At 45.2% G+C, this 26,669-nt stretch overlaps 1 protein-coding gene across 5 annotated transcripts in view; it reads right to left on the bottom strand.

The window, feature by feature from the left end:
* Positions 1-2,830: 2,830 nt before the first annotated feature.
* ppp6r3 (protein phosphatase 6, regulatory subunit 3) overlaps positions 2,831-26,669 on the bottom strand; it is a 30,855-nt gene continuing 7,016 nt past the window's right edge. Inside the window, exons 5-25 of one of the 5 annotated variants that reach the window (XM_084672710.1) lie at positions 23,999-24,136; positions 23,577-23,642; positions 23,328-23,440; positions 23,060-23,173; positions 20,350-20,479; positions 20,034-20,186; positions 18,274-18,423; positions 18,099-18,163; positions 16,131-16,246; positions 15,396-15,481; positions 13,156-13,242; positions 12,734-12,831; positions 12,093-12,147; positions 11,720-11,850; positions 11,447-11,568; positions 11,167-11,362; positions 9,370-9,467; positions 8,990-9,173; positions 7,235-7,354; positions 4,494-4,583; positions 2,831-3,972 (exon numbers count right to left, since the gene is read on the bottom strand). In XM_084672710.1, coding sequence (XP_084528836.1) covers positions 3,924-3,972; positions 4,494-4,583; positions 7,235-7,354; positions 8,990-9,173; positions 9,370-9,467; positions 11,167-11,362; positions 11,447-11,568; positions 11,720-11,850; positions 12,093-12,147; positions 12,734-12,831; positions 13,156-13,242; positions 15,396-15,481; positions 16,131-16,246; positions 18,099-18,163; positions 18,274-18,423; positions 20,034-20,186; positions 20,350-20,479; positions 23,060-23,173; positions 23,328-23,440; positions 23,577-23,642; positions 23,999-24,136 — 2,361 coding nt within the window. In that variant the 3' untranslated portion in view covers positions 2,831-3,923. The remainder of the gene's footprint in view (positions 3,973-4,493; positions 4,584-7,234; positions 7,355-8,989; positions 9,174-9,369; positions 9,468-11,166; positions 11,363-11,446; positions 11,569-11,719; positions 11,851-12,092; positions 12,148-12,733; positions 12,832-13,155; positions 13,243-15,395; positions 15,482-16,130; positions 16,247-18,098; positions 18,164-18,273; positions 18,424-20,033; positions 20,187-20,349; positions 20,480-23,059; positions 23,174-23,327; positions 23,441-23,576; positions 23,643-23,998; positions 24,137-26,669) is intronic. The other 4 variants (XM_084672711.1, XM_084672712.1, XM_084672713.1 and 1 more) reach the window with 4 other exon arrangements.

Genomic DNA, 26,669 nt, shown 5'->3' with positions numbered 1-26,669 from the left:
CCAGCCCATCTTACATGCTCCACATAGTACACGCCAACACACATACCAGCCCATCTTACATGCTCCACATAGTACACGCCAACACACATACCAGCCCATCTTACATGCTCCACATAGTACACGCCAACACACATACCAGCCCATCGTACATGCTCCACATAGTACACGCCAACACACATACCAGCCCATCGTACATGCTCCACATAGTACACGCCAACACACATACCAGCCCATCGTACATGCTCCACATAGTACACGCCAACACACATACCAGCCCATCTTACATGCTCCACATAGTACACGCCAACACACATACCAGCCCATCTTACATGCTCCACATAGTACACGCCAACACACATACCAGCCCATCTTACATGCTCCACATAGTACACGCCAACACACATACCAGCCCATCTTACATGCTCCACATAGTACACGCCAACACACATACCAGCCCATCTTAAATGCTCCACATAGTACACGCCAACACACATACCAGCCCATCTTACATGCTCCACATAGTACACGCCAACACACATACCAGCCCATCTTACATGCTCCACATAGTACACGCCAACACACATACCAGCCCATCTTACATGCTCCACATAGTACACGCCAACACACATACCAGCCCATCTTACATGCTCCACATAGTACACGCCAACACACATACCAGCCCATCTTACATGCTCCACATAGTACACGCCAACACACATACCAGCCCATCTTACATGCTCCACATAGTACACGCCAACACACATACCAGCCCATCTTACATGCTCCACATAGTACACGCCAACACACATACCAGCCCATCTTACATGCTCCACATAGTACACGCCAACACACATACCAGCCCATCTTACATGCTCCACATAGTACACGCCAACACACATACCAGCCCATCTTACATGCTCCACATAGTACACGCCAACACACATACCAGCCCATCTTACATGCTCCACATAGTACACGCCAACACACATACCAGCCCATCTTACATGCTCCACATAGTACACGCCAACACACATACCAGCCCATCTTACATGCTCCACATAGTACACGCCAACACACATACCAGCCCATCTTACATGCTCCACATAGTACACGCCAACACACATACCAGCCCATCTTACATGCTCCACATAGTACACGCCAACACACATACCAGCCCATCTTACATGCTCCACATAGTACACGCCAACACACATACCAGCCCATCTTACATGCTCCACATAGTACACGCCAACACACATACCAGCCCATCTTACATGCTCCACATAGTACACGCCAACACACATACCAGCCCATCGTACATGCTCCACATAGTACACGCCAACACACATACCAGCCCATCGTACATGCTCCACATAGTACACGCCAACACACATACCAGCCCATCTTACATGCTCCACATAGTACACGCCAACACACATACCAGCCCATCTTACATGCTCCACATAGTACACGCCAACACACATACCAGCCCATCTTACATGCTCCACATAGTACACGCCAACACACATACCAGCCCATCTTACATGCTCCACATGGTACACGCCAACACACATACCAGCCCATCTTACATGCTCCACATAGTACACGCCAACACACATACCAGCCCATCTTACATGCTCCACATAGTACACGCCAACACACATACCAGCCCATCTTACATGCTCCACATAGTACACGCCAACACACATACCAGCCCATCTTACATGCTCCACATAGTACACGCCAACACACATACCAGCCCATCTTACATGCTCCACATAGTACACGCCAACACACATACCAGCCCATCTTACATGCTCCACATAGTACACGCCAACACACATACCAGCCCATCTTACATGCTCCACATAGTACACGCCAACACACATACCAGCCCATCTTACATGCTCCACATAGTACACGCCAACACACATACCAGCCCATCTTACATGCTCCACATAGTACACGCCAACACACATACCAGCCCATCTTACATGCTCCACATAGTACACGCCAACACACATACCAGCCCATCTTACATGCTCCACATAGTACACGCCAACACACATACCAGCCCATCTTACATGCTCCACATAGTACACGCCAACACACATACCAGCCCATCGTACATGCTCCACATAGTACACGCCAACACACATACCAGCCCATCATAGTATGCTCTACATGGGTCCCAGTCCCCCCAGAGATGTATCGTCCCTCGTGTGTACAGGTGACGTCTGAGGACAGCCTGCCAGACAGCAGCCCAGGTGACACCAGGGCTCCAGGTGACACCAGGGCTCCAGGTGACACCAGGGCTCCAGGTGAGCAGCCTCCAGAACCACAACACCACACCTGCTCAAGCTAGACAAAATGTGTTTTGTATTTTTCATGCGTTCAGAGGGTCAACCAGAGATTCGTGTTCAGAGCAGGGATCAGTAGGATGCTCAGAGTAGCTAAGACCAGCCAACCAGATAAATGAACACCAACTTAAACCTGGTCAAACCAGAATCTACATACACTACCTATAAAAGGTACCCCACTAAAGTATACATTCTTGTGGGAACGTTAAATGTGTTCTGTTGTGTTTTGTTTGACACCGTATCAAACCAAAACATCCCTTCACTTCTGGAGGATGTGTAGGAGAAGACGTGTCTCAGAAGTGAGCAGCTTATGACACCAACTAAATTTTTAATACTATTCTTAACAACTAATTTCAATTCTGTTTTTATACAAAGTGAATGTTGACTTCTTGACATTTCTATGAAACCCCTGACATTCTCCTGGAGAATGTTGTGACAGTGTGACCCTGTCTAGAATAAGGAGACACCAGTCATGAGCAGAGTATTTACAGTAAGACATCATTCATCAAACAATCCTGAATCAGTGTCAGAAAGGTCAAAAGGAATTAGCTTCATAACATCATATAATTACAGGGTGAAATGTAATTATCTGTGGTGAAAAAGGGGTGGGAGAAATGTTCCCCTCTCTGCTGCTCACACCAAGAATAAAAAATTAAAATCATAACAAGGAGATCAAGCCAGGTAGATGCATGATTGATAATCTCTAAAACATGAGTTACCCAGCAGCTAGACAGCCATGCTCGGCTACTTATCACCTGCCTCCACAAAGGACCAGCACCAGCTCACAAGCTACCCCCCCCCCCCCCTCTCTCTCTCCAGCCCTGGAACCTTGGGGTCGAACAGTTTAATGTCAGGAGAGGAGACAACATGAGTATGGCTCTTGCTGACATCTACTGTAACAATAAATTAAAAACTATACCAAAAAAGGCTGTCAAATGTTGCTCATGTTGAGAGAATACAGAAACATTTACAAATAATACCAGTGGCAAAAATAAAACCTTTTTGAATATTAAAATGATCAATTCCATTAATATATATAAGTGTACTCATTCACAGACCAACATGGGTAGCCCATTACCATCTCAAGGTAGCTGTTTGCCTTTAATTGTAAATTAAATATCAGATTTTGTGCAGGAGAGAAAATCCCATTCATAAACAGCTTGGTCTTGGTGACTGAAGGTTCTGACCCTTATTCATCTTTTGTTTCTGTATACATTTCTTTTATAAAATATTTATTCATACAATCATTTTTAACTATAGCAACATTACTTTAGAAGTTTGAGTGGCAAGATAGACAGATCACCCCAGAAGAACAGTATATAAACAAATGCCAAAAAAAAAAAAAAAATCTGAATCCATTAGAGTATGTGTGTCTCTTCATTTCAGTTCAGACAGGTCTGTACAACTGTAATAGTATTCTAATATGAATATTGCTGGTCCTGATCTGGTGGTGAAGTTAGTGCAGCAGCAGCTCTGAGTCTGGACTGGCACCGCCCCCTGCTGGTGAGCCAGGGGTGGTGCGTGGCAGGAACAGGCTGGCGAGAGCGTCCACCTCCCTCAGTCTCACGCTGGGCCGTTCACAGCCTCTGGCAAGGGCACACTCTGCTCTGTTCTGGGGGGTGGAGAGGGAGGGGATGGAGGGGGTGGAGGGAGGAGGGAGGGGGTGGAGAAGGAGGGAGGAGGTGGAGGGAGAGGGATGGGGTGGAGATGGAGGGAGGAGGTGGAGGGAGAGGGATGGGGTGGAGAAGGAGGGAGGGGGTGGAGGGGAATGAGGTGGAGGGAAAGGGGAGGAGAGGAAGGGAGGAGTAGAGGTGGGAGGAAGGGAGGGGGTGGAGAGAAAGGCGACAGTGTGTGAGTAATATCAGCAAAGCTCCTCAAACTGGTGTACTGTCCAAGAGTACTGCCTGCACTGTGCTGTCTAGAGGAGCAGGGCCTGACCCTAACCCTAGAGGAGCAGGGCCTGACCCTAACCCTAGAGGAGCAGGGCCTGACCCTAACCCTAGAGGAGCAGGGCCTGACCCTAACCCTAGAGGAGCAGGGCCTGACCCTAACCCTAGAGGAGCAGGGCCTGACCCTAACCCTAGAGGAGCAGGGCCTGACCCTAACCCTAGAGAAGCAGAGTCTGGTTCTTACTTGGCTTCCTCCAGTACAGCTGCCTCTTCTGAGGGGCCGTTAACCACATCACCGGCAGGTCTGGACTTGTCTTCTGTTTGCTTTGCAGTGCTGAAGGAAGATAGGGGACATTAGGAGACAGGAACAGCACGCACGCACCTGGAGGAACCTGGCTCCCTGTCCATGGCACACACGCACACGAAGTATTATATTTAATAGATTAACACTTATAACGATTAATAAATTAACCACTGAGACTCACCATTTAATTAACTATGAACAACTTACTGATGCATAATTCTGCCTAACAGTGCGTGTCCACTGCAGCAACGCGATGCAAGCGACAACATGTTTTCCATTCATTTTCTATGGAGCCAGGCGAATCGCTTGCGTGGTGCATTGTGGGTAGCGACGCGACGCAACAGAGTTGAGATTTTTGCAACTTTATGCAAATGAGCGAATTTTGCTAGCGATGGCCAATCGGAGTGTTTTCTTGTTTCTCGTAACGTAGCAACCATGGTAAACATTTCTAGCTTTCTAGGTTTCAAGGTGGAGAAACTAATCGTTCTGTGGTTGCTTACCCAGTCCTGTACATAGTTGTATTTGTACAGAGATGTTAATAATAAAAAACGATGCATGGCGCAACGTTGTCGAAGTTGTTGGTGCTTGTACTTTCTAATTCAGTCTAGTGACATTACGTAACTTCGTTCTGTAGTAACTAGCTAGCTCGGCTGGAACTCACTATCGTATCGACAGATTAGCAGAGACTGAGGAATATAGTAAAACGTTTTTGTCTATTAAGCAGTTTTGTATTTTGTATACAAGTTGTATTTTGATCGATGTTGCAACTACGTAAACCCAAGTCTGCACACTTGGCCATGACAACTACAACAGCGATTTTAGAGAACTACATCTACATTCATCCGTTTGAAACGCCCCCGAGCGTGGTGAACTGTGGGAAGGCGAGCGATGGCATGCGATTCGCGTCGCTGCAGTGGACACGCACTGTAACGGTGTGTGTCCACTGCAGCGACACGATGCGAGTGACATGTCTTCCATTCGTTTTCGAAGGAGCCAGGCGAATCGCTTGCGTGGTGCATTGTGGGTAGCGACGGAACACGATCCAGGCGATTCGAGTTGAGATTTTCTCAACTTTATGCAAATGAGAAGCGATTTTCACTAGCGATGGCCAATTGGAGTGTTCTCGTTTCTCGTAACGTAGCAACCATGGTAAACATTTCTAGTTTCCACCTTCAAGATGGAGGAGAAACTAATCACTTGTGTTGCTTCATATCCAGCCCTGTTTGACAGTCTCTACGTCTCTGTATTCGTACAGATATGTTAACAAAGAAAATGAGGCATGGCGCAGGGTTGCCGATGTTATTGGTGCTCCTTGGTGGGGTTTTTGTACTTTTAAATTCTGTTTTGCAACATGACGTAACTGTGCTAGCTAGTTCTACAGTCTAGCCCTGTCGGTACAGTACACGACTGTACCCTGAGTGCCGGGTAGCATACTGTAAAATTTATTCTTTCACCTTGAATAAAATACCAAAAAAGATATCATGCTACATATAGCTAGCATATTGGATTTCTTGCATCATGTGAGTAAAAGTAGTTTCATCTATATTGTGAGACTAACAAAAAAGACACACAGGTGAAGACAATGACAGGGAAACACTAGGGCAGGGCAAACAACTGAAACCGGAGGCTCGGCTGTGGCAGTGAAAATAACTTGTGTACAGTAGATAACGTCATGCTAAAGCTAGCCAGCTTATCGGATTTTTGCTTAATGTGTGTACAAGTTGTATTTTGATCGATATTGCGAGTATGTAAACCCAAATCTTCACCCATGAATACAAACTACAACAGTGACTTTAGAGAACTATAGCTCTGCATTAAACCTGTCTGACACGCCCCGGAGCGTGGTGCATTGTGGGAAGGCGAGCTATGGCAAGCGATACGCGTCGCTGCAGTGGACATGCACCGTAATGTATACCTTTGTAAGTCATGAATATAATATAAAGACGTTTTGTTTATGGATGAATTATACATTTAACTCACAACATTTCCTCTCCTATAATACCTTATGATGTTAAGACAATCAAAACAGTCTGACACCTGAGCTGGATCAAGCTTTAATCTATGCAAACCAGACTATAATTTGACTGTAATAATGTTTTTGTTTTTTTATGATTTAGTAACAAAATAACATTAGGTGCGTCCAAGATGTACTCGGAAGTTAACATTTTTGAGTCTCATAAATATTATCCACAGACAGAGGTAGACAGTGCTGTGTATGTTGCTACGGTATTAATCGTCCTGTGCGTAAAATAAGAGTACACAAAACTACAATAGCAGGTTTTTATCAACTGGTGTGGCTAACCCGGACACTCATGCCGGGACGTTTCCATTTTAAATGCTTCAAAATAGGGTTAGGGTTGTGCTCCCAAGACAGGCATGTTCCGCCCTGCCTACACAGCAGCATTTTTTGTTTGAAGTTTTGTAAACATTTTCAAAAACATTTGACTGTCGACATTGTCGATAACGTCTTTCAGCCCTAATCTGGGCTTTGTACAAGAAACATTTTCAAATTGGTTTGTTGGTCTAAGCAGAATCGGCTTTAACGTTTCCAGTTTTGAAGGTCCACCTTTAAATTCTCATTCCCAAACTGGTTCGAAAAAAATATCTAAATACCAATTGTTTCTGGGTTTTGTTCCTTGAACCAGTTCAAAGCCTTGGCCATACACCTTAACACATCTGACCTAGCTCTGGGACAGCTGGCGGCGGGCTGGGCCGCAGCAGGGCTCTTCACACTCTCGACTCCTTCTCCCACGGCATACTTAGCAGATGCCTCCTCGGAGGTAGACAACTTCTCTTCCTCACTGCAGAGAGAACACACGTTTACACAGAGCATAAACACACAGCAGGCAGGACAGATCCCCTCCCACACACGCAGCTTGGACAGGACAGGTGCATGCAGGATGGGACAGATTACATCAAAGCAAAAAGGATCAAAAGGAAAGTGTTGAAATGTGGTTGGCTGTTTAAACCAGATGAGAGCATCATCATGTACAGCTAATGGAGAGCCAGAGTCCAGATCTGACCCCAGTAACCATAGTAACTCCACACAGCAGCTGGAGAAACCCAGCTGCCTGCTGGGTAACGGCACAGCCTCAGATGATTGGTCCAACTACAGATTTGGAAATGTTCTGAAATGGTGAAACTCACGCCAACCTTTAGTCTTGCTTTATTTGTCAGAAAGCCACCGAAAGTCTAGTCAAGGTGCTAAAGAACTGAGTTTATTACTGTTTATAGAGCCAATTCCTTGGTTTACTGTATGTACGTGTATATATGAAATGAGAAAAGCTAATATTATGGAATTTAAGATAATCTTGACATGCTCAAGCAGTACTGGTAATGTCTAGCAGGAGATTAGTGGAGGCTTCTGTTGCTAGGCAGGACAGTGGGGTACTCTCTCCCTACTCAAGCTTTGTCCACCTCACAATTCCATTGGCTGAGAGCCAGAGCCAATAAGAACTGGCATTGAGAAGAGGCAGAGAATATAAAATAATCGTAATCCTGTAAACTGTTTTAACAAATCGACCCCCACAACTGAAACTGAACAACCAACAGAAAGAGAGCAAAGGCCAATTCAGAAAACCTGGGATTGGCTAATCACAAAATGGCCATGGCCTATCAAGGCCAGTTTTTTCCCTCGTTGTCACTGGACAACGGACTGACATCTGAGAGAAACATGCAAATGGGAATGGTAAAATAAACCAATCAAAGTAAAACTCAGTGGCTGACATGAAAACAAGACATGGCAGGTGACTGCCCCCGATTGGCTGTACATACCGATAAGATTTCAACACTCTGAAGCCACACGCACGCCAGAAAGAGAGAGGAAGCTCATGTTTAAGTGTTGCAGTTAATCAGAGGGAAGGACAGTCTTTCTTTAGGTTACAAACATACACACAGCAATGTAGGACCTGCAGACTGAGTGATGCATACATACATACATGGCAGATAAAGTAGACAATGCTATCAGGGTTGGGGGACAATGCTGGCTAAACCCAGTCAATACAAAGATGTTTAACCATAAAACACATTGATGAAAGTACATTGGTCACAGAGCAGTTTCCTGAGAAGCAGTAGAGGAGGAGCAGAGCTATCCTGTCCTCAGCAGAGGAGGAGCAGAGCTATCCTGTCCTCAGCAGAGGAGGAGCAGAGCTATCCTGTCCTCAGCAGAGGAGGAGCAGAGCTATCCTGTCCTCAGCAGAGGAGGAGCAGAGCTATCCTGTCCTCAGTAAAGGAGGAGCAGAGCTATCCTGTCCTCAGCAGAGGAGGAGCAGAGCTATCCTGTCCTCAGCAGAGGAGGAGCAGAGCTATCCTGTCCTCAGAGTAGAGGAAGAGCTGAGTTTTTTGAGGAGGAAAAGGAGGACAGGAGGAAGAGAGGAAGGAGGCCTTGTGGGCCTCAGCCCAGAGCAGGTGGCAGGAGAGGGCAGTTGTTTCCTCACCTCTTGAACACAGCAGTTTCAGTTTTGGCATCTACAGTAAGGCTGACTGTTTCCTTCATGGAGCCGTTGGTGACCGTCTCTGTGATGCGGTCGCTGGCCAGCTCCTCCTCCGCATCAGAGCCCCTCCCAGGCTGGGGCCCCGAGGAGGGGGGCAGAGGGACCACAACCTGCCAGGGGTCGGAGTCTGGGGCAGAGAGGAGGACAGGGGGTCAGAGAGGAGGACATGGTCTGTGGGAGGGTAGTGAGTCTGAGACTACAACCAAGAGATGCTCTCCTGAACAACAGGCCTCTAAACTAGTCTTTCTCATGATCAAATGACATCTATCAATGAGATCGATTAATAAATCAACCAAGCGGTGGGTTCTGAGAGCAGCGCTCACCGGCAGACTGCAGGGGTGCGTTTACACCCAGGGGATCCATGGTTTCTATGCTGGTCTCCATGGCAACCGGAGAGTTGCTTCTCAGGGGGTCTTTGGGGCTGGAGGGAGAGATGACCAGTCAGAATCCCATAATTCACCAATATGTTTAACCAATTATGACCAATATAGTCAATTTATAGACGGCAAATCTCAGTCGCTCTTGCTGTGGGTGTTGGTAGGGCTGTCACGATAACTACTTTTTCTTGTGCGATATATTGCACCAAAATAAATTGCGATAAAACGATATTATTGCACACGCGTCAATTGTAATTTTCAGTCCATTTTATGCCACTGATTAGCCTACATAATGACCACCCCCCTCCCCCAAGGAGTTTTCAAAGCTGTTCGTCTATGTCGCTTCATTCCATCATCCCTTATTGTTTACAATGTTAACAGGGCAACTTTGTTGGCGTTGCCTTTCCAGCTTGAGATATACAAGGTGTGGCGTGAGAGTGTGTGAAATGGTTGAAATGCGTGTCTCGCGGCCAATGCGTGAGAGTTGGCAGCCCTGTGTTTGTCAAAAGTTTGCAGCATATTTGTAAATGCAGTTTTTTTGACCGTGTTTAATGGCTACATCTCTTCGGCTAATTGATTTTATTTTATTCGGATCCCCAGTAGCTGATGCCAAAGACACCAGCTACTCTTCCTGGGGTCCACCAAGAAAACAACGTACCAAACAACAGATAAAAAAGGAAAAGCATATAACAAAGGAGAAATCAACATACAAACAACAGATAAAAAAATAAAAAGACTAAATAACCTAACCATCAACACACAAAGACAACAAATAAAAAATCGGAAGGCTACATAGCGAGATACGCCATTACAGGCTGTCACGTTTATATTTGCACTGTCGGGAAAAGGCACCTGTAACAGAACAGTATGGAAGACCCCTTTCCAGCTCCAGCTGCATTTGTTGTTCACAGGTTGAAAAACTGGGTGGGAGGGACAATTATGTATTGTTAGGTGAAATGTTAGTTTAGTTGCCTCTTTTCGTTTCCACTGTTTTAAGCAAAGTTAACAAACCGGCTCGTTCACGTTAATTGGCTCTCATCTCATTCGGCTTAGACTAAATGTTCCCACACCGGAGCTGAAGATTATGGCTTTGAAACCAAGTCCATTTTTACTTGTTCTTCCTAACTAGCTGTAGATGTCAGGAAACAGAACACTTTATAACTGAGTTCACACCTTCTCTTCACCTGTCGGTGTCCACTCTGTGTGTGTGGAGACGCTAGTCCCGCCTACGCTTTCGACACAGAAAGCAGACAAGATGACTGAGGCAGCGAGATCGACTAAAATGTTGACCACATTCGTTCTTATGTAAAAATTAATATAATCATTATTTTTTTATAAAAATGATCAGTTGCAATATATCGCAGCACCAAAAATTATTGCGCTCATTTCCATATACCATGCGATAAGTCAATATATTGACTATTGCAACAGGCCTAGGTGTTGGGTGAAATATTAATGTTGTTGCACTCTGCCTGGTAGCTGAGATGTTACGTTACACTGTGTCAGGTAGTAGAGATGTTACTTTTCACTGTGTCTGGTAGCTGAGATATGGTTACTTTACACTGTACCTGGTAGTAGAGATGTTACTTTACAGTGTGATTACACAGGACATTCCTTGACTCTGACCCTCTACTGTTAGAACTTCTAAACTTCTTACTTGTTCTAAAGACAGGAATACTATTTGTGTCACTGTGATCCAAGGCTGCATGAACTGTGCTGGCAGCAGCAGTGAGAGATGCTGACCTGACAGGGGAAAAGTTGGTGAAGTCAGCCCAGCCGGTGTCCGAGTCGCGGGGAGAACTCCAACCCGCCGTGTCTGTCCTGGCGGCAAGGGAGGGGGTGGGGCTGGGAGCGGGGCTGGCAGGGGAAGGGGCAGGGTTGGCTGTGGAGCTGCCGGTGTCCATGGGGATGTCGTCAAAGTTGGCTGTCCACACTGGGCCTAGACACACTCACAGATCAGCAGAGAACATGCAGGAGCAACAACACACACATATACCTACGGGATCAGCGCTGCTGAACTCACCGTCACCAGAGTCCACCTCCATCCTGTCATCAGCACTGGCATTGCTAGGCTCAAACGGGTCTCTCTTCACGTCCTCCTCCTCCGAGTCGGTGCTCTCCTCGCTGTCCGTGCTGCCAGAACTCCTGACACACAGCCAACCAATCAGGGGAGATTAAGGACAACCAGAGACTTGATGGCTTATAAGACATGATTCAGGTCCTGCTGCATTGATGACATACACTCGGCATGTGTCTGTGCGTGCATGTTTGTGAGCGTGTGTGCGAGTGAGCGTACCTAGGCCGTCTCTGAGCCTCTGGAGCGAACGTGACATCCTTTTCATCCCAGATGTCCTCCTCATCTGAGCCGGCGTCCTCAAACTGCTGGATCTTCTCCTTGCAGCAGGCCTCAAACAGAGCTATGCTCTGCTGCAACACAGCAACAGGCCCCGTCACATCGTACAACCCTCTTTCTGTACTGACCAGCAGGGAAAACTCAGCTACTTAAATCAACTAAATGCACTTGTCATAATAAATAAATAAGTGTGCGTTCACCCTAGATCTCGGGTTGCCAACTATAACCCATCATTTTCAAATGACAGGCATTCATTTATAACATCTTATCACGCCCACCTGGTCTAACATATCACGTTGAAGCACAAAATACTTACACTTTCATTTGTATTCAAGGAAAAATTGATGTCTGATATTCTATCAAAGGGAATACTGCAATGTTAAAGAGAAAATAAATTAGTTTAGTTAAAAGTTGTTAGATACAATGACATCACATGACTCCTTTCCACACCATCACTCTGGCCCCCACAACCAGCCCCCCTACTGCCTACACCCCCCCACACACACACCAAACACCTGGAGACTAGAAACACCTGGAGACTAGAAACACCTGGAGACTAGAAACACCTGGAGACTACCCCAGAGCAGTACATATGACCCACACAGGAGCAGATGAGAGGGGGGAGGGTGAAGGAGATTCAGGCCAAGTCCATGTAAATCAGCTCCAGTGTTTTGTTATCATATTCTATTCACACCGTCAACCTAATCAGTTGTATTTTGATTTCAAGTAGGATCATTACAAAATAAGATATAATAATCAGAGTGTTCTCTATGTAAATACCAACACTGAAACCTCCACATATTTGTAAGAGAGCTAGAGCAGTAGATTAAGGAGTCCCTGGGAGTTGTGTTAAGTGAAGCAGGATAGTTGTATGTATTAATACTAGGCAGCAAAGCTGGCTCCATAGCAGGAAGGTCATGAGGACAGACAGCAGGAACATGCAGGATCAGTACTCACTCCACAACATCGTCCTGATCAGCAAACTCTTCGTCATTGAAGCCAAACTGCTCAATAAAATTGGACGTCATTTGTTGCATCTGATAATCAGAAAAGGCCTGGCCAACCCAGGACCAACGGTAATGATATAGTCTGGCCACTACACAAAGCTTGGGCAAATATTTGTTTCTTTTTCATTTTTTAAATGAAAAATTCAACAATTTGCTAGCAATGGCTACACAGGTTAATCATTTTATAGGTTAAATGTATATCAAAAAACAAAATGCATGCATTGCATTTGTATTACAGTAATCATTTTCACATTTGTTTATTACAACTGACATTACTTAGACACGAGACTCCATTAGTACAGGAACATAGTTAACGTATGAAGTGTGCTTGGTGCACGCTGCCAGCTAGGTGGGATACAGGTACAGACTTACTTGTTGTAGAGAGGAGTCCTGGTGGAAGCCACTCTCCTTAAAGTCTACTTCATCGTCACTGGATGAGTGGATGTGGTGCGTGTTTACCTGGGAACAACAACCACACACACACACATAACTAACTCCCTCCACACACACACACACACACACACACACATCACTAACTCCCTCCACACACACACAAATCACTAACTACCTCCACACACACACACACATAACTAACTCCCCACCAGGGATCGTAATTGGCACCCGCCAAGCGCCAATGGCGTGTAGATTTTTGGGCTGGCGACTAAATTGTGTCCGATGCTTCACCATTTGGCGAGTGAAATTGCGGAGTACAGTTGTGCGCACATCTAGGTGGCAGAAAACCGGGAAGATGGCCTTTATAACAACAACTAGAGAATGACACGGATAAATACAAATAGTTAGATTTAAAAAGACAAAAGGTCACGAAAGTCTTGAAAATTTGAGTGCGTCGCCAGATAAATCGCATAGTCTTACTAGGCGGCAGACTTTCTTTTTATAAATAAAAAAAATGATTATATACATTTTTACATAAGAACGTATGTCACCAACATTTTATTCGATCTCGCTGCCTCAGTCATCTTGTCTGCTTTCTGTGTCGAAAGCGTAGGCGGGACTAGCGTCTCCACACACACACACAGAGTGGACACCGACAGGTGAAGAGAAGGTGTGAACTCAGTTATAAAGTGTTCTGTTTCCTGACATCTACAGCTAGTTAGGAAGAACAAGTAAAAATGGACTTGACGGAGCTGCAACCTTCAGCTCCGGTGTGGGAACATTTAGTCTAAGCGAGAGCCAATTATGAGATGAGAGCCAATTAACATGACTGAGCCGGTTTGTTAACTTTGTTTGAAAACAGTTGAAACCAAAAGAGGCAACTAACCTAACATCTCAACTAAAACATCACTATCCAACCCAGTTGTTCAAACTGTGAATTACAAATGCAGCTAGAGCTGGAAAGGGGTCTTCCATACAGGTATCTGTTACAGATGCCTTTTCCCAACAGTGCCAATATAAACGTGACAGCGCGAAATGGCGCACACTTACGGATAGCGTAACTCGCTACATAGCCAAAGAGATGCAAACGTTAAACAAGGTCGAAAACCAGCATTTACAAATATGCTGCAAACTTTTAACACATGGCTGACAACTCTCCCGCATTTCAACGATTTCACATGCTCTCACGCCACACCTGGTATGTCGCACGTTGAAAAGGCAACACCAACCAAGTAGCCCTGTTAACGTAAACAATAACGGACGATGCGCAGGTTCACGGAGTGAAGCAACAGACTCGCGAACAGGCGTGAAAACTCGCCTGGGGGGGGGGGGCATTATGTAATCAGTGGCATAGAATGGTCTGAAAATTACAATACCGTTTATCGCAATTAAATTTGGTGCAATATATCGCACAACAAAAAGTTGTTATCGTGACAGCCCTAACCGTGATAGGATGCCACCTGTGCAATAAGGGGTAGCATATCATTTACATTTAGTCATTTAGCAGACGCTCTTATCCAGAGCGACTTACAGTAAGTACAGGGACATTCTCCCCGAGGCAAGTAGGGTAAAGTGCCTTGCCCAAGGACACAACGTCATGTGCACAGGCCGGGAATCGAACTGGCAACCTTCAGATTACTAGCCCAATGCTCTACCTGCTCAGCCACCTGACACCCTTATCCACAACATATCCATCTCGATGGACTTGCAGATCCGTTGGGTAATTTTCTCTGCTTGTTGTGCATCACAGCTCCTCCGTGCTAACACCGAGAGCAGGATGCACCGCCACTAACCAGGGTCGGATGTACGTTCTTCAAGTGGTACATAATTTGAATTTTGTGGAGTTGTATTTATACTCAGCTTTGCAGTGTTGGCAGTGAAGTTATTTAAGTCAAAATGGTCTCACGCTACACTTTGCCATGACCTCTTCCATGTTTACTTTTGAAATACATGGGAACTCGCCGGTAACTGAGTAGGCCTGTGGCATTTTTTCCCAAACATTGCCTTTGTGTGGTAAAATGTTTAATTGCTGCCACATAGCAAAATGCATTGCATTCCCTTCAAGACTCACACTACGCAACATAACACGCATTCGTTTTATCAACAAAATTCTTAATGATCAATTAATTGATCGTCGTTTCATTATGCCCATCCCTAGTTTATAGTGCTGGTCTACAGGTGAGGTGTTTATAGTGCTGGTCTAGGGGCCTGGTACCTACCAGGTCAACAGTGTTCTTCTTGTTTGTGTCGGCGAGCTGGCCAGAGGTGAAGGCCTCCCAGCGCTCTCTGTCTTCCTCCACAAGCTCTGAAACCACACAGCAGGTGAGTCATCTCTCACTCACAGCAGGTGAGTCATCTCACTCTCTCACTCACAGCAGGTGAGTCATCTCACTCTCTCACTCACAGCAGGTGAGTCATCTCACTCTCTCACTCACAGCAGGTGAGTCATCTCACTCTCTCACTCACTCACAGCAGGTGAGTCATCTCACTCTCTCACTCACAGCAGGTGAGTCATCTCACTCTCTCACTCACAGCAGGTGAGTCATCTCACTCTCTCACTCACAGCAGGTGAGTCATCTCACGCTCTCACTCACAGCAGGTGAGTCATCTCACGCTCTCACTCACAGCAGGTGAGTCATCTCACTCTCTCACTCACAGCAGGTGAGTCATCTCACTCTCTCACTCACAGCAGGTGAGTCATCTCACTCTCTCACTCACAGCAGGTGAGTCATCTCACTCTCTCACTCACAGCAGGTGAGTCATCTCACTCTCACTCACAGCTGGTGAGTCATCTCACTCACAGCAGGTGAGTCATCTCTCTCTCTCTCACACTCACATAGCAGGTGAGTCATCTCTCACTCTCTCAAACAGCAGGTGAGTCATCTCTCACTTTCTCAAACAGCAGGTGAGTCATTTTTCACACTTTTACATCAAAACAGCAATTGCCTAGTGACCTGAGATGAGCTGTTGAATCTGAGCTCCGTTGGGGCCCTTGTCACAGTTGTGGACGATGGAGTTGGCTATCCTGGTCAGGTGACCCATGTAGCCTCGCCGGCGTCCGCCCTCAGACCTGCATCACAACAACAACAACAACAACAACATGGTCGGCTAAACAGAAACACTTGGACACCTAGGAGGTCAGGGGAGCAGTACAGCAGGGTTGTTTTTGGAGGCTTGACTATTTCAGTCGACTAAAAGTCTGAGCATTATGATGACCATTAGTGCCGTTTAAGTCAATGAATTGTCTCTTTTTAGTCAAAACAGTAGTCTAAGCAGTAGTCTCAGGAGGCATGTTAATGCCAAAACCATTTGTTTAAATGTATGTATTGGTCTAGAATAAGGTATTCAAAGTCATGTTGTTGATGCCAAATTCAGTTCAGTGTGATTACTATGAATGACAAAACTAGCTACAGTATTTAACCAACAAGGGATGCTTGGTACACATGCAGTCAGTCAGGTAGGAACAAAGAACCCACTTCACACACGTTTGTCTCAGACTCAGTCATTTTCAGCTCCAGTGTCTCACCAACGTTTAAATCTAACGTCTAAAGCTAACGTTAAAATGAGACATTAACCACAGCCTCATGAGTTGGCTAATAACAGTGTTTCCCAAAGATTAGAAAGCAATTTGTGGCGAGGGGGGGGGGGGGGGAGGAGGAGTTCAAAATCATTCCTTTGTTAATAATTTGTTACACAGAACTTTATTATATTAAATATTAATCCAAAATGATCACACCTTCACAAAATCATCAACAACAAACAAACAATTTCTGTATATGCAGGTAGCAACGCTAGAGCCAAATAACTATTTAACTGGCCAGCTCCATGACGCCGGGTAAGTAGATTGGGCTCCTGAGACTGCTCACCAAAAGAACAAAGGGGAACCCACTTGTCTAGCAGATTAAGACATGACCGTAGCCCTAACCCTAGCAAAAAGTAACCTTAACGTTACTAGACCTAAGGTAGCTAAGGCACTAATGTTGAATGCTCGCTGATATAGCCGTCTGTCTTACTAGAACGGCATGTGTATACATCGTTGCTAACGTGTGCTGATGTTGTGACGAAACACGTGAGTGACAGAGACGGAAGGAGAGCAGGGAAAGGAAATGCAGCTGAACTAATATGCTGCGTGTTTTAGCCTAAATAGTGTAAAAAAAATGCAATATGTGGCGGCCAATGTTGATTCTGTGGCGCACCGCCAAAGTAGTCTGTGTGTAAAACACAATAATAATAACACGACTAAACAAGACAATTACTTTATAACATTGTCTCATTTTTGTTTTGTAAACCACGTTGTCTCGTTTTTATTTGTCAACAATATTGCATTATACATTTAATTACAGTCATTGTCACATGACCAGCATTTACGTTGCGTCTCGTGATAAAGGTTTGTTGACAACGATATTTAGTCATAATTTTCATTGACGAAAGCAACACTAGACTACAGAGCTGAGATTACCGCAGCTGGAATTCAGCTGAGGCCCATTTCAGCTGGTACTGTAAAGTGGATTGTAAGATTTTGATTACAGTGACAACACGACCAAATCCACTAAGGTCAACCATCCAGCAACAAGCTCCCAGTCTGGTCCTAACCCACCTGGGTAAGGAGACTAGCTCCCAGTCTGGTCCTAACCCACCTGGGTAAGGAGACTAGCTCCCAGTCTGGTCCTAACCCACCTGGGTAAGGAGACTAGCTCCCAGTCTGGTCCTAACCCACCTGGGTAAGGAGACTAGCTCCCAGTCTGGTCCTAACCCACCTGGGTAAGGAGACTAACTCCCAGTCTGGTCCTAACCCACCGGGGTAAGGAGACTAACTCCCAGTCTGGTCCTAACCCACCGGGGTAAGGAGACTAACTCCCAGTCTGGTCCTAACCCACCGGGGTAAGGAGACTAACTCCCAGCCTGATTATAAGAGAACTTACTGTTCCTTCTCGTTGGAGCTCCAGGCGTCCAGGATTCTCTGTATGAACTGACCCTTCTGGAACAACTGCAGGCAGAGAGAGGAGTGAGCATGGCTAGACAGTCTGAAAAATGAGGGGCGAGTCAGACTTGCATGATTGATGAGGGGCGAGGCAGGGAGGGGCGAGGCAGACTCACATGCTTGATGAGGTGGCTCTCTGCCAGGGGTTGCTGGTCTGGCTCCCTGATCTCAGGGCTGTGGGCAGGGGGCAGGGCCAGGATCATCGCAGTGCAGATCTCAACTTGGATATGCAGGAAGTTATTCCATATATATTTGAAGTACATATCCTACAAAGAAGAGTTAAAGGGGCGATTGATTGCAAAACCGATTTTACCTGGTCATAGTTGAAAAATAAGGTTTGGTGTGTAAAATAGACACAGTGGACCTCAAAGTCCATTGAAACTTCTTTCCTATCAAAATATCACTTTTTGAAACTGCAACTTACAAACGCTAGCTTAAGAAACAGTGCAAATTGTGACGTCAATGCAAATTGTGACATGCAGCATCAACTTTGTCACGCCCCAACATTCCGCCCTCTGGTTTTCTGGTCCAGGAACATAAACGGAGGTCGCGTAGATCAGTGGTTCCCAATCTTGGTCCTCGGGACCCCCTGTCCTGCATGTTTTATACGTTTCCCTCCTCAAACACACCTGATTCAAATTAATGGGTCTTTATCAGGCCCATTTATTTGAATCAGGTGTGTTGGACCAGGGAAATATCTAAAACATGCAGGGCAGGGGGTCCCGAGGACCAGGATTGAAAACCACTTTCGTAGATCACTTTTTTTTGCTAGCGGCGCCCTGCTCTGTACTAACCCACAGAATTACAAAGAAGAACGTTTTTCTAGCATATTGAAAATGGACTACGGTGGTAAATCCAGTGTTCCAGGCTGTAGAGGGAATGCTGACACTTTTCCAAGTCTTCCTAAGGAACCAAACACTCGATTGGCTAGTGTGTGATGTTCGTCTATGAGAAGATCCCTGTGCAGTTCGACCCTCAATTACACATTTGACTTAGTCTAGCTTATCTGCTTTTTATTAACGCTGATTTGCAAGGAATGCAAGAACAGCTATATAGCAAAATTACCTAGACTGTAAGCATGTTTAGCTTGCTAACGCAAGAGCATAGGTACAGTAGCTAGTATGAGTGATGATTAAGCCTAGTTATTATTAGCAATGGGGCTAACGTTATTTCATGTTCCTAACTTTCTTTCAAATAAATAACCAGTGCTGTCATGTAAAAGATGCATGTTTGTCCAGATCTATTTTTCAGCAAGATAGCTAGAGCAGCTGAAGCTGAGTTGAATCACGATAGTTTGTTTGCTATGCTGTATTGATGTAGGCTAGTGCTGTTACCCACTTAAGGCGATCCTGTTTGCATCGACAACAGAAGTGGTAACAACTAACGTAATCATTTCAAATGATATGTAGTCAATCTGTTGAAAACAGTGTTGTGTAGACACAATAGATTTATTTGTACGTTTTTATTTCAAGTCTCCACCTTCGGTGTTTCAGTGAGTGCTGCTGTTGGCTGTGTTGGGTCTTTGCTCCGCAGCTTCACTTTAAACCAACCAATCAGCGCACAGCTCTAATCTATTATTCATGAGCATACCATAAAAGGAGAAAACCTAGTGTTTTTTTGTGGGAAAATATGAGGGATAAGATTTTTCAAGGGGAAATAGAACAGCACCCGGGCTATTTTCAACCAATTTTACATACCCTATTCGGAAAAAAACCCAAAACCCAGACAATTGCCCCTTTAAAAGGAGAAAAAAAACCTTTAGCCTTGATGATGACGTCATCTGTTGAGGTTGAAATGTTATTATAGAGGTAGCTGTGTTTCCTCACCAGTATGAGCTCTGGTCTGTTCCATACTAACCAGTATGAACCCTACTCACCAGTATGACCCCCAGGGTGTTGAGGGCGATGAGCTCCATGCTTATCATGTGGGTGTTGGTCTGCAACAGGCTGGCTACCAGACGCACCACGTTCAGCCGTGTGTTCCCCACCGGGGGGTCCAGCACGCCCCAGGTCGTCCTCATCACATGTTTCTGACAGACACACAGCCTGGGTTACAGTACCAACACTACCTCATCCAGAAACGGACTAATCAATACATTTAAAAAAGACACAAACAGAATGAAAACACAGGTGTCATATTTGACCAAAAGTGTTGTGGGAAACATTTGATCAGATGTGAAAATGCTAACTAACCTTGGGGGGCTCCAGCAGAAGCAGGTGGAAGTCTTTGAGGCGCGGTCTGACGGCCTCCAGGATGCTGTGGTTCACTGAGAAGGCTGGGTGGCTCATGCCTGGTGGACAGGCGTCCAGGTGGCCCTCGAACCTGCAGCAGAGAGAGGCGTTGAGATCTGATCTCTCAGACCCTCCGGAGCTGGTCGGAGCTGTGTGTGACCACTGTCAGCTGGGTGGACATAAGCTGCCCGTTTTACAAGGAAGTAGACATTACATTTCTGAAAAGTGTCACTGTTCAATTATGTGTCAGTACCAGGTATGTCAGTTCTGGGAGTGTTAGTAGGTAGTGTTGTCACGATACCAAAATGTTGACTTCAATACCAAGTTTAGAATTGCAATACCAAGATGATACTGATTCAATACCTAATAGACCACACAGACATTCGAAAAGGGTTGATCACATTTTCAACTAATTTAAAGTTTATTAACAGCCTTGTAAGTCAAGTCGCAAGTCTCGAACTTGTTTTTCCAATTGCAATGCTGTTCGTTAAATTTACAATGAATGTGTCTTTTTTAAATCAGCCGTTCTGTGACAATATAGAGCCACCTTGACATGTAGCTAGCTCGTAGCTCTACTATGCTATTTAGCTAGTGACCTTTTAAAAAAGAACCAAAATTAGACCCCCAAATAACTGTAGTTTAATATATGTGACACGGTCCAGTGAAAAGGGGCTGTTTTTATGGTTTTAATTTTCTTGCATACTCCAAAAATTAGTGTTGAAGAAGCCGATAAACATCATGTTTAGAATCACTAAATACTCATCATTTATTCTTGTTTACCTAAGCTTCCAGTTGAGTTGTGGGCGCGTCATGCGCATGATGTGATTTGATGAGACGTTTTTTCCCTAGGCTACTAACAGGATTCGTACAGATACTGTATAATGAAATTCCAGTACTTTCAAGGACTTTTCAAGCACAATTGTTTTTTTTTTTCAAGGACTACAATCAGAGATCTGATTTATCAAACATACTTTATTTACTTTAAATTAATCCTTATTAAAGCTACATGTGTTATTCAATCAAGAGCAGCAAGTGATTTTCTCTTTCATTTGTTCTTTGATTAACATCAATGAGACGGACAGCAGTGGGTTTATTAGACGGCTGTTTCTAAGACCTTACGCACATGTTGTGGATCTGAAACAAATCCAGTTCTTCACCTTCATTGAAGACTGCTTACGAGGATACTCGCCAAAATGGTCATTTTGACTATTTTCTGTTTTGTCCTCAAGTTGGCCTAATCAATACGGTACTGGCGCGCACGGGCTTTGGCTCTTATCGTGCTTGAAAAACACTTGAATTAATTGAGAACATGATCATATGCTTTAACGCAAACCAAAGAATGCCAGAAAAAAACGCTTCAAGCACTTTTCAAGTACCTCGTCATTAATGACTAATCAAGGGTTTTCCAGGACTTAATTCAAAAAGTCAAATTCAAGTACTTCCAGCACTTTAAGCGCCTTCTACAAACCCTGTACTTATAACACGGTCGTAGCTAGCTCTAATGTTTAGTTTGTAGGCTGTCTTTGTCTGTACAAAGTACGATCCCATCCCCCCCTCCTAATCAAGTAGTGAATCGGCAGAATTCACGGCACATTTGTCTCGAGTCAAGTACCGTCTGCGTGTTCGCCGTACATTTGTGTTGTACGTTCGTTTTAGCCTACATCCACGGACTACACAATGAATAGGCTAATCTCATTGCAATCTGCATAGCATTGCACACAGGAGTTTTTGTTTTACCCGGTAAACCATGAATAGGCTACATCTTTCAGGCTGTTTTCGGAATATGCGATTTACACCAAAAACATAACATAACTTGAACCATAATCGGGTCAGGTACAATGTCGTCAGTGCAAAAATAATGGGTGATAAAACACATGTCTCAGATAAGTCAAGAAAGCAGGATTCTGGAATTTGATGCGGTGAAATAACTGGCGCATCTAATGATTAACACAAAACAATCACACCTCTCAAAGCATGAAAAGGTCCAACATTTTTTAAGCTGAATCTAGGATAGAGCTTTCCAGGTTTATCAACATTCAGATACATGTACTATTTTCAGATTTCAATGTATTTTCACATCATTTGAAAGCTTCCAGTCTGCACTTTCACAATCCGTCAAAAAACAAAACGTGAGAAATGATCTTAGCCGACAGCGGCCCCTTTTTGATCAGACCATGTCACATTTGTCGTTTTGGACCTCACATTTTCGAATATTCTTGCTTGTAATGCTATTTATGATATAGGGTCACCCTGACATACGTATTTCATACTCCTACCAGCTGGCTAGCCAGCTAGCTTATTCGCTAACCTGTCGTTTTTTGTACTCGGCGTGTAGGTCTTGGTGTCTGCCTCTGAGGTGCTTGGCGAGGTTAGAAGCATTTCCTCCCTTGCACAACACTGTTTTTATAGCACCGTTTACAAATAGGCTTCGTAATGTCCGTGTGTTTGCCATCAGCGTCGGCTCTGTAGGTAAAGTAGTCCCACAGTAGACTTCAGAATCGCTGAGTCTCGTTTGACCTACAAGTACCGAACATTGGGAAATTCTAATACCGAACAGTTTTTTTTTTTTTTTTTCAAATAAATATCGAAAAGTACCAATATGTTGGTATACCGTGCAAAACTAGTACCAGGTATGAACAGGGTCAAACAGCCCCTGGGGGAGGGAACTCACGCTGGTCTCCGTGTTTCCAACAGAGTGAGGAGGATCTGAATCACGCTGACGATTGCAGACTCATTCTTCTCCTTGTCAAAGATGTTTGTAAGTAGCTGCTCTACTGTCTCTTGTCTGAGGAAGAAACAAAAAGCTAAATTTTTATAGCTATTTTTTTGACCGATAAAACACATTACATAAATCATCGAGTCCACTCAGGACAGCTGTTAGCAGGAGGGCATGCTGAGAGCAGCGTGCTGAGAGCAGCTAGAGGCATGACCAGGCTTACTTCTCCAGTGTAGCCAGCAATGGGTCGGGCTCCGAGCAGCCCTGGACCTGGAACATCTGATCCCTGCTCAGACGGATGATCTCACACAGGGACTGGGATGCGTTGGAGTGCCTCTGGGAGGGGGGGGGGGGCCAAGACATCGTTACCACCTCCATATAAACACAGACATTTGAAAACAGAAACCATTCATATAGAGACAATGTTTTGGATCAGTCCCTTTTACAAAAAGCTGATAGAATGGTTCCTCACATCCTCGTCCTGGGACGACTGGACCATCTCCACCAGCCTCTGGATCACCTTCTCTTCATTCAGCCACTAGGGAGAGCACCACAAGGTAAAGGTGACTTGTGAAATCATTAGACTATGATTTAATTACTATAACATAACCACCTGAAACAAAACCACGGACGACTTTTCAGCCTTCACTAGCTTCGAGGTGTTCCACTTTAAACAACCCACTTTTCTATTGAATAAAACATTCACTTAAAAATTTGAAAACAAAGACATCGGCTCAATACAAGCATAATGCACCCAAGTCATACATGTAAACACAGCAGCCTGACAGCTAGTCGTACATGTAAACACAGCAGCCTGACAGCTAGTCATACATGTAAACACAGCAGCCTGACAGCTAGTCATACATGTAAACACAGCAGCCTGACAGCACTCACATTTAACACGTCTTGTCTCAGCTGCTGTGGTTCGATGCAGGTCAGCATGCGGAGCAGCAGGTCCATAATAGCAGAAGTTCCGATGTGTTTTATCATCAAGTCCACAAAGTCCTCTCTCTTCCTCAGGAACTCCACGATCTACACACAGCAGTTTTAACAGGTAGATCAAGTCAGTCAGAGGCCAGTGTCAACCTGTTATTTTCTGCATTTCTATTGATCTAAGTAGGGCTGTCCCCACTCAGTCGACTAGTCAATTGTTTGGTTATATGCTCCTGGTCGACTAAGATTTGTGTTAGTCAAGCTGCTGTATGGTAGTGTGAGATCTGATTCCCGCTTGTGTCACCATTGCTGATTTATAGAAATGTTCTACAGAAATTGTAGATATTATTTAAGACAAATAAAGCAACATCTCCACCCCTCCCTCACCCCCCACACTGCCGCCATTCTTGTACACAGTCTTGTCACCTCCTGTTTAGATTACTGCAACTCCCTTTCTGGTCTCCCTCACAAATCCCTCCATAAACTTGAACTGGTCCAGAATTCAGCTGCCCGCATCATAACTCGCACCCCCTCTATCCACCACATCACTCCTGGGCTCTGTTCGAAAACTTAGACAGCTGTCTTAATCCTTGATGTCTTACTAGACAGGTGTCTAACGAGACAGCTCTCTTCGGGGTAAGGCATCTTAAAAACCGTTGTTTTCGAACAGCCTATTAAGACAGGATGTACGTCATCGCGCTGCGTGTACTTATGTGCTCGCACTAGCGCGCTTCGTCAGACAGCAGTCAATTGCATTGAGTTTGTCACACTAAGTCAAGTTAAGCTGTTTTTAAACTTGTGTTAGATATAGGCTCAATAGCTCATAACATTTGTGTTTGTATTTCACTCATTTGATAGGATTATGATAAAACGCAGCAACTAGCTAGTGTCTGCACTGCACTGCGATGCTAGCTACTGTACGTTATGGAAAAGTCGGAGCAAATTTACAAATTAGGAGTGTCATCAATAAAATAAGTACATTTTCAGCAACTACACTGCCCACTTCTCAATACATTTTTATTCAGATGCCCCGCCCCGCCCCCCCCCCCCCCTCCTATTTGTCTAATCTCCTCCAGGGTCCCACTACCTCCCGCTCCCTCAGATCCTCTTCCTCCACACACCTGTCTGTCCCCCTCTGCCTGTCTCACCACCATGGGGAGTGGAGCATTCAGCCCCTCTGCTCCCTGTCTCACCACCATGGGGAGTAAAGCATTCAGCCCCTCTGCTCCCTGTCTCACCACCATGGGGAGTGGAGCATTCAGCCCCTCTGCTCCCTGTCTCACCACCATGGGGAGTAGAGCATTCAGCCCCTCTGCTCCCTGTCTGACCACCATGGGGAGTAAAGCATTCAGCCCCTCTGCCCCCTGTCTCACCACCATGGGGAGTAGGGCATTCAGCCCCTCTGCTCCTTGTCTCACCACCATGGGGAGTAGAGCATTCAGCCCCTCTACTCCTTGTCTGACCACCATGGGGAGTAAAGCATTCAGCCCCTCTGCCCCCTGTCTCACCACCATGGGGAGTGGAGCATTCAGCCCCTGTGCTCCCTGTCTGACCACCATGGGGAGTAGAGCATTCAGCCCCTCTGCTCCCTGTCTCACCACAATGGGGAGTAGAGCATTCAGCCCCTCTACTCCTTGTCTGACCACCATGGGGAGTAAAGCATTCAGCCCCTCTGCTCCCTGTCTGACCACCATGGGGAGTGGAGCATTCAGCCCCTCTGCTCCCTGTCTGACCACCATGGGGAGTAGAGCATTCAGCCCCTCTGCTCCCTGTCTCACCACCATGGGGAGTAGAGCATTCAGCCCCTCTGCTCCCTGTCTCACCACCATGGGGAGTAGAGCATTCAGCCCCTCTGCTCCCTGTCTGACCACCATGGGGAGTAGAGCATTCAGCCCCTCTGCCCCCTGTCTCACCACCATGGGGAGTGGAGCATTCAGCCCCTCTGCTCCCCGTCTCCGGAACGCACTACCACCCCAACTCAGAAATATTGATTCATTCCCCCATTTCAAATCACAACTCAAAACACATCTGTTTACTGCTGCCTATTCCACGTAATGTCATTTGCACTGCTTCCTTCTGTTGCTTTTAATGTTGTTGCATACATTTTTTTTTTTGCTGCTTTTAATGTTTTTTATATACCTCTGTACGGTGTCCTTGAATGTTGAGAAAGGAGTCTTGGAAAATAAAATGGAGGATGAGAATTATTATTATTATTATTATTAAAAATATATAATAATAAAGGTGTTACTCCATTTTCCCTTTCGTTAATCTGCGTTTTGTTCTTTTTTGCACATGGCACCTGAGCACAATTGTAGCTGTTAGCCTAAACTCTACCATAGGCCTAATTTGTCTACAGTTGGTGTTAATAATCCTTCAGGCAAAATGGCAAAGAAATCTGTGGTATGGAAGCACTTTATCAAAGTACCGGGTGACTCAAAACATGTTGAATGCCAACAATGGTTTATATTCCATAGTTCAACGTCAAATATGATGTAGCCTACCTCTTGAAAACCGTAAATTGGCCATTGGATCATTCTTTTACAGTGTGTAGCATATAAGACTAGGATTTTTATGTTTCGGAAAGTTTTAGGCCATGTCTGCTTATGCTGTGCTACTGTACTGTAGGTCTAAC

Source organism: Hypomesus nipponensis, chromosome 14 (genome assembly GCF_054491055.1).
Source record: "Hypomesus nipponensis isolate SF chromosome 14, ASM5449105v1, whole genome shotgun sequence".
Classification (NCBI taxonomy): Eukaryota; Metazoa; Chordata; class Actinopteri; order Osmeriformes; family Osmeridae; genus Hypomesus; species Hypomesus nipponensis.
This window is presented reverse-complemented; position numbering and strand designations above follow the sequence as displayed.